This window comes from Berghia stephanieae, chromosome 3, assembly GCF_034508935.2.
Source record: "Berghia stephanieae isolate SIO BIC M18660-M18661 chromosome 3, UCSD_Bste_1.3, whole genome shotgun sequence".
Taxonomy (NCBI): domain Eukaryota; kingdom Metazoa; phylum Mollusca; class Gastropoda; order Nudibranchia; family Aeolidiidae; genus Berghia; species Berghia stephanieae.
Genome location: NC_088362.1, coordinates 105,701,489 through 105,710,246, shown reverse-complemented (window position 1 = coordinate 105,710,246; position 8,758 = coordinate 105,701,489). Strand labels below are relative to the sequence as shown.

The 8,758-nt window shown below is 35.1% G+C and overlaps 1 protein-coding gene across 1 annotated transcript in view; it reads left to right on the top strand.

Moving 5' to 3' along the window:
* Positions 1–695: 695 nt before the first annotated feature.
* Positions 696–8,758, top strand: part of LOC144969423 (mediator of RNA polymerase II transcription subunit 15-like) — an 85,004-nt gene continuing 76,941 nt past the window's right edge. The window contains exons 1-6 of the mRNA XM_078908533.1: positions 696–832; positions 3,472–3,559; positions 3,863–3,917; positions 4,244–4,281; positions 4,317–4,356; positions 7,962–8,077. Of these exons, the coding sequence (XP_078764659.1) occupies positions 756–832; positions 3,472–3,559; positions 3,863–3,917; positions 4,244–4,281; positions 4,317–4,356; positions 7,962–8,077 (414 nt within the window). The 5' untranslated portion in view covers positions 696–755. The remainder of the gene's footprint in view (positions 833–3,471; positions 3,560–3,862; positions 3,918–4,243; positions 4,282–4,316; positions 4,357–7,961; positions 8,078–8,758) is intronic.

The window sequence follows — 8,758 nt, the reverse complement described above, 5'->3', positions numbered from 1 at the left end:
CAATCCTTATGTACAACTGTGGTTATATAAAGCAACATCCACTAAACGCTCATAAAGCGGCTTGCAAGGGGTCGCAAGGGGTTTGCAGGTCCAACAGCAACACTTAACATGTAGGATTACGCTTGTGGAGGTAGGAGGAGGAGGAGGAGGAGGAGGAGGAGGAGGAGGAGGAGGAAAAGTAGGAGAGGGGAGGAGGAGAAGAAAATTGAAGCTTTGTGTATATTTGAAACCGTATTTTGGGGATATGACTAAATGATTCCTCTATATACATATATTTTTATTTATCTAAATCACTCCCTAGTAAAAGAAACAAACTGCAAAACGGTTTTCTATTCCATTTACGTATAAGAAGACTTTAGAAAAGGAAAAATCTGCCCAGCACATTATCAAGCAGGACTGCCTGATGGCCACGTGAATGTCCAAAATTAGTCATACAGAAAATCGCTTTCCTAGTATTGATTGTTTTTTAAAGTAAAAAAAATGAAAACAATTTTTTTCTGTTTGATTCGATTTTTTATCTAAATTTGTGATTTTTTAAGGGTGTCAGAGTGTTATTAGTGTTTGACTACGTAAAATTCTATTTGGCCACTTTTGAACTCGAAATTGGTTAAGAGGAACCCTGGCCATCTGGCCACCTTGTTATCAAGGGACACTACTAGAATTAAATCGCCATCTTTGTCAACACAGAGTCTTGGCAATCAAAGTTCCTTGTACAAATCCAAAATATACTAAATTGAGAGCTTTCTTTGTTCACAATGGCTGAACACAACACCAACAGAATGCGGGACGATTGGCAGAGTCAAGCTTTTCGTAGTAAAATTGTCAGCAAACTGTAAGAACTTAAATCAAATCAGTTGGGGTTTTTTTTTTTGGCCGGCTCCGAACGCTCAGGAAAATGAACTTGAACTCTAATTTCTCCAAATGGTCGGCTAGCCTCCAGTAGCTGATGGGTTACGGACGCGATGTCGATGCAAAAGTAATTGCTCAAATAGAGTGGACAGGGTTTTCTTTCTAATCATCAAGCTAGCGTTTTTAGGCACATTGTTTACAAAGTGGACAGATTTTAAATTTCGAAGTGGGTGGCCACAGCGTAACACGCTACCGCTACTACCCCCATTCATCGCAGCGTTGTGTGTAATATTTACCACAACGCATACCGATCATGCAACATGCATTGTCTACTGCATCACCTTAGCCTTAGCCAACTCATAATCTAGTCAGTCCAGCCACAAATGATGTTTTATCTAGATATCTCTGTCTCTAATAAAAAAATTGTGTTTATTGTTAATATGCTTTTTGTATGGAAACATATGGCATTCATCGGAATATTCTAAGCTGGGTTAGACACTTTCTTATAGACAGAAAACAGAGAATTAGCATACACGACATAGTATCCCACTGTGCAGAAGCGGTCAGCGGGGTACCACAAAGGAAGTATCCTTGGACCTAACCTCTTTGTCATTTCATCTAGCTCATCCAAGTGTTCAATGTATGCTGATGACACCAAGGTATACAGCAAAGTGGACAAATTAAGCGACAAGGACAATCTACAGTAAAATATTAACAAGCTAGTTCATTTGGCAGATCAATGGAAACTAAGGTTCAGAGAAATGCATCAGGAAAGAGAAATTCTCTGCTTAATTATGAAATGAGAAATCACCACTGCAACGACACGTCAGCTCTCAGTAGTAAATCTAACTTTGAAAAAGACCTGGGGGTTAACGTTGACACCAAACTTCATTTTTAAAAGCACATGGAGATCCAAGTAAATAAGGCTAATAGAATCCTTGCACTCATTAGAAGGTCCTTTACATTTCTCAATTTGGAGTCCATGAGAATGCTTTTTAATGCTCTAGTTCAGCCTCACTTTGAATTTAGCAACTCAGTATGAATGGTCACCCAAATATGAAAAGGACAAGAAGCTGTTAGAAAGTTTGCTCCGCAGAGCAACTAAAAAATACCAGGCGTAAAATAATAATAATAATAATAATAAATATACATTTATATAGCGCTTCACATTGACCATCAGTAAAAAAAAAATTAAAAATTACATACTGCAGATTCAGACATATGAACATATATATATATATATATATATATATATATATATATATATATATATATATATATATATATATATATATATATATATATATATATATATGTATAAGTCAAAGATAATTATTAATTGATATGAAGGACTGAAAATGATTAGAATTTCCAGTATGACATTTAGATGTGACATGAGGCAACATGATAGAAACGTATAAATTTACGCATGACCTGTACGATGTCCAGAAGGGATTATTTGTGTTTGCTGACAGTAACACCAGACCAGAGGCCACAAATATAAATTGAACAAAACCAGATGCAACACATCACTTCGGCAGCATTTCTTTATCCAGTTTGTAATTGGTCAATGGAAAAACCTTCCAATCTCAGTCATGGAAGCTCCAGACCTCGACGCCTTCAAGAGGCAATTTGACAGCCTCTGTTTCAACCATAAATTCAGCTTAGTTGAGCCCCCATCAAACCGTGATGACTGTAAAGAATTATCCATGCCCTAGATCAGCAAAGGCACTGAAAGCCTAATTTGCTGGACAGACTTTACTACTACTACTACTACTACTACTACAGTCCAAGCCATTTTATTGGGACGGCTCGGTTCCCGACAAATCGTCCCAATTAAGAAGCAGCAGCCATGAATTTTATTGAAATGAGCAATTTTTCATTTTGACCATAATTCACTAATTTATCCAGGCTTGTGACTGGCAATATAACTTCTAATTGCACAAACGATTAATGAATATGCCACTTATGATGGTTGTATAAGTAAGCAACAGATTTGAAAATGTATGTAGGCTACCCGTTCGTCTCATTGAACAAGTCATTTGGTGGTGACAATCTTGAACAAACAAAGCCATCACTCATTATCCATCTGTCAATTTTCTTGCAAACCTATTATGACTTTGGGAGACTTATTTATAATTTATGCTGTTAAATTATAATCTTATTTCTGTTTGCTTCTCAATTGAGGTGTTAACACATTATCTTGATCCTGAACTGTTTTCTTTTTTTCTGGAGTCAAGAGACCCTTTCAATTTGAAGCCCATTTATGATCACGGATTAATGTGTTAATAGTGATTTCTGCTGTGATTTTCATCAAAAGCTTATAGGTTATTTCCTATCAAAACTGTACATTTATCGATGACTATATAATGTAATTTCCCGTAGTCTTGAGGGGGGGGGGGGGGGGGGGAGCTTGACCTGGCCTTAGTCGTAGGCAGATAGGCTACATTTTTTTAAAAAGTACTACCATACATTTTTTTCTCTTTTTTAGTTGAATATTGAATCATTTTAATTTTGTTTATTAAATCGTTTTGGGTTTTTTTAACCAAATGATTCCAATTCCCCCATTATTTTTACTTTTGCAGTTAAAAAAAAAATAATTAAATTTCCATTTTATTTCAGGGAAGATGAAATGAAAAAGAATCCGACTCCTATGCCAAAATCTAGCATTGAGATGGAAGAATTTGTCTTCCAGAAGGCAGGCTCAAGGGTAAGATTTTGCATTGTTGAGTCTTATTTTATAACAATATTGGACAGATTGCTGTAAGTTAGTCCTTGCTATATCATTCAAATCTGACAACTGATGTATTATCCTTAAAATCGAAAAATGAATCAAAACTTGGTCAAATTGTGTTTCCCTACTCAATTTGTAGGATAAAGTAAGGACTAATCATTTTTTAAATTTTCTTTTCTTTTCTTTTAGAAGATAAATGAGCCAGATATCTGTTGATTATTATACCTTGTGATCATGAGTGTTCACTATCATAACAATCATTTTCAATTTTTTCCTCAGGAGGAATATTTAGACCTTGTTGCGCGGGTACTCTTGTCAGTCTCAAATGATCGAAGTGAGTAATGATTTTTATGAATTTGCCTTCTTTTTTTTCCATGATAATGTTTTGTACTTTTTATGAAAGCTTTTCATTCAGTTTTGTTCAATACTTTTCATTGTCTGGATATCTGTTCTCTTTAATGTCTCCCCACCTCTCTCTCTCTCTCTCTCTCTCTCTCTCTCTCTCTCTCTCTCTATCTCTCTCTCTCTCTCTCTCTCTCTCTCTCTGTCTCCCCACCCTCTCTCTCTCTCTCTCTCTCCCTCTCTCTCTGTCTCCCCTCCCTCCCCTTCTCTCTCTCTTAGAATTGTAAAGTTAATCATACGGAATTAATTCTATCCTAGGAATGCAAGGTCAGGGCCAAAACCCAGGTGCAGGTCCAGTGCAAGGTACACAGGACCCATTGGGGCACTCCAGAACCTGACTGGGCAGGCAGCCTCTGGCATGGATCGTCAAGGTAAGGATAGTTTAATGGTATTTTGCATATCAAGAAAAACCCACTCAAAAACACTAAATCACCAATCTACAATCTCAAACATCTTCAAATGGTGATTTGCACCCCGCATTATCAAAGACAGGAAAGCCCATCCCAAATCATGTGTGGACACAACAGATTTAGAAACATTCAAGCGAAGATAATCAAAACTCGTCAGCCTAAACACCAACAATGGCTGTCACATTCAACAACTCTCTTCACCCTCGAATACAAATACTCAGAATTGAGTCAACTTCGAGTAACATTCCATTCAGATTCAGATTTATCCTATAGTCTCCCATTGGTTTCAATCAGTATTGTTATTTTAAGAATGATTGAAGTAGATGTCACTCAGTTCTAGAATGGTGATAAGTTCTTACCAAATTCTCTCACTTATTGACTACATATGTTAGAGGTTATACATTATGTTATGTGTTGGTTATGATTGATTTGGCAGGCAGATCAGTTGAGCCTTCCACATTATTTTAGCATTTTACTTTTAGGAGAAAAAAATTGTTTTCAGAAATTAGTCTGCTCCTTTGGCCACTGTTTTGTTTGCCAGAGCTTTTAGCAAATAAACGTTAATTGTGGCCACTACTTTTGCTCCATGCATCATTAGTTCGGTTGGGATGTTGTCAGTCCTGGGAGATTTGCCATCTGGGTGACCTTGGATAAATTCATCAACTTCCTCTTTTAGCACCGTTAAGGGTGATGGTTCACCCTCTGGGTTTTTTGTTTGTTTGTTTGTTGAAGTCAATGTCAGGCTTTATGGGATAGTTATAAAAGAAAAATAATTTTTGGAAAAAGGAGAGAATAATCTCATCGAATTGGGTTCATCTTGAACTTGAATCTTAGTACAGAGACATTAATCTCAATAGACTTATTGACAACAAAATCATATCAAAGGCATTTAAAGTCAATTGAAAAAAAAACTAAATCAACAAGATTCGTATTCCCTTTCACAATATGTACTAAAAAGAAAGTGCCTTGGTATACAAGAGCAAAGAAAATTGAAGAAGTAATTAAGAATTTTAAAAAGGTTGGCTACAAAGCCCCAAAGTCTATAAATCTACGTGGTTGGTTTGATTAATTAACCTGCAATCACCCTCATCTTAACCTCTTCACCACCAGATTATTCTACACAGAGTCTTAAAGTCTGTTTGATTTAAGACAATGAACATTCTAAACGGCTCTGACCAAATTACCTTTAGCTGTCGTCATTTCTATGGTTCTTACCACCCCATCCCTTCCTGGTAAAACACAATTCTTCCCAAAGGCCAGCTTAATCTCGGGCAGTTGTCCTCATTCAACATTTCAATTGAAACCTCGACCAATCGCTACTCATTGGTGAAGACTTAACGTAATGGAGATTGCTGATATAATCTGCCTGCCAAAATCTCCAGAATCTCTCCAACTGCTCATTTGTATGTCTGTTAAAAAATCCCCATCTACTCTCCAGTTATTTCTGGAATGATATCACTGTCTAATGACAATGGTCTGTGACTGTCATAACACCCTAACAGAATGTGTGACGGTGACAAGGCACTACTAATTCAATCCAATCCAATATTTTAAGATGCACGAGACATTCTTGTCCGCGGGTGGTTGGATGGGAGCATCACCCTTGAATCATATACCTATGATGTTCGCATGGGTGTACGATCCGATAGTGATGTCGTTTCTTCTTCTCTTTACTAGCCTATCCTGCTTCTTTGGTTTGTGATTGTATTTTTGAGAGGGGATATTTTTTTTTTCTGTAAATCTCCTGCCTGTTTGTTCTTGGTTATTTATAATTTAGCTTATATCTTTAGGTTATGATTTTGATTTACATTTGTACTATTTTTGTTAGATTGCTTGTTTTTTTGTTTCAGCGGTCTCTCATATAACCTCATTTGTGTTGGAAGAGACCTAAAGCAATAAACAAAAAAAAAAAAAACATTCTTGTCCATTATGCAAATGTTGTTTATGTACAGTTCCAAATCTAAATTGTTTAACACAAAACTTCGGAAGTCTTCCTCCGCAATATTCTTTTTTTCCTGCCTGAACCTAGATTTCAATATGTCTAATGCAATTTGTAAGCCTAACTCCTTTGATAGCCTTTTTGACATCTTTGTCTAAAAACTAATAGTATTGTCAATCAACACCGCAAATTTATCAAGAAATGATGGCCATGAAGATGGTCGTTCCTTATCTATTTTCTGTCAGAAACCCTGCCTGTACCTCAACTCTTCTGTCAGAAACCCTGCCTGTACCCCAACTCTTCTGTCAGAAACCCTGCCTGTACCCCAACTCTTCTGTCACGCTCGCTGTCTTGTCTTTGACATTGGAATGAGTCCAGTGTTGGGTTATCTATGTCATGATCTCATTTGCACTCTACAAATAAGCAGAACTCTTCAGTGTTCTATTTCACACTCGTCTAACAACAGTTCTATTTCATCTTGCACATTTTCACATTCCCGTAGGCTAATTGCAATTGTCCTCTTTTTGTAAATTGACATTGGCATGTTATTATTCTCAGCACCCAACCACTACACGCTGTCCTCTTTTGTTTCACCGAGGTCAAGTCAGCTATCTATCACTCAGTCTTTAAAGAAACTTCACCATTCACACAAAAAGAAATTGTAAGGTTACAGTTCTACATGATTCTTAAGTCTTTGTATCCCAGATTTCGACACCAATGATGAAGATTGGGAATAACTGCCATGAACAACATTATCTTTGACATACTTTAATCTATAAAACATTGTGCCTCCTCAATCACTCTGACCAACTACGCACTATTTATCCTCCACCTACACTATATAATAGGAAGAGAGTGACAATGCGTTTTAATGAAACAAAATGTTATAAGATGAAATATCCTGCAGCAAAACACCATTTCGATCCATCTACACACTGAACAATCACACAATGGAATAGGTTACATAAAATCCATATTTTGGCATCGTTATACAAGAAAACCTAAAATGGCAAGTACATGTCAACAAAATAAAACAAATTCACCTCTAGGGTTCATCAAAAGGAACATCAGACATTACCATGCAAACCTAAAAGAAACTGCCTGTATAATACTCGTAAGATCAATCTTAGACTATTCCTGAACAGTTTGGGACCCACACCTTCAATTGGATCTAAAAGCAATTGAAGCTGTCTTCAATGACCACTGCCCCATAGCAGATGGATTCCCTTTCAGACAGACGAATAGAACAATGACTGACTCTTATGTTAAAAATTACAAACAAAATGACGGCCATCTCGCCAGACCCAAACAAATAACAAAAACACTAAACCAAATGTTCATTTGCACTCCGCACAATCAAAAACTGGAATGCTCTTCCCGAATCATGTGTGACCACAACAGATTTAGAACCTTCAAGCGAAGATTGTCAAAATTCTTCAGGCTAAACACCAACAATTGCTGTCACATTCAACAACTCCCTCCACCCTCGAATACAAATACTCAGAATTGAGTCGACTTCAAGTAACATTCATATTCAGATTCAGAATGCATTGTGATTAGTTTTCATGACAAAGAGAATTTTATTTATTTTGTGATTATTTTTTTTTTAATTATTACTTTTTTAAAGGAATGATGCAGGGCATGCATCGAATGGCCCCTGGCCGTCCTCATCAGATGATGCAGCCACAACCCCACATGCAACATCAGCGACCACAAATGCAACAACAGCCTCCACAACTCACGGTAAGAGGTTGAATATAATTGATGTTTAGGGTTAAAATTTGCTTTTCTGTCTGTCATTATTCAGTTCAGAAATAATCTTTGCTGCTCTCAACTTTAAGTATACAGATTTGGGTATCGAATGAACAAAGAAAATGGGCATATGATATTGCTCTCATCAGCAGGTCCTTCTTAGCCACATCATACCTGCCGAATCGTACTAATTTTTCGAAATTTTACGAATTTTAGACAAATTTTATGGAAAATTACGAATTTTTAATTCTTAGTACTACTTAAATGATAATAAGAATTATAATAATAATAATAATAATAATAATAATAATAATAATAATAATTATAATAATAATAATAATAATAATAATAATAATAATAATAATAATAATAATAATAATAATAATGATAATAATAGTAATAATAATAATAATAATAATAATAACTATAATAATAATAATAATAATAATAATAATAATAACTATATAATAATAATAATAATAATAATAATAATAATAACTATAATAATAATAATAATAATAATAATAATAATAACTATAATAATAATAATGATTATGATAATAATAATAATAATAATAATAATAATAATAATAACATAATAATAAATAATAATAATATAATAACTATAATAATAATAATAATAATAATAATAATAATAATAATAATAATATA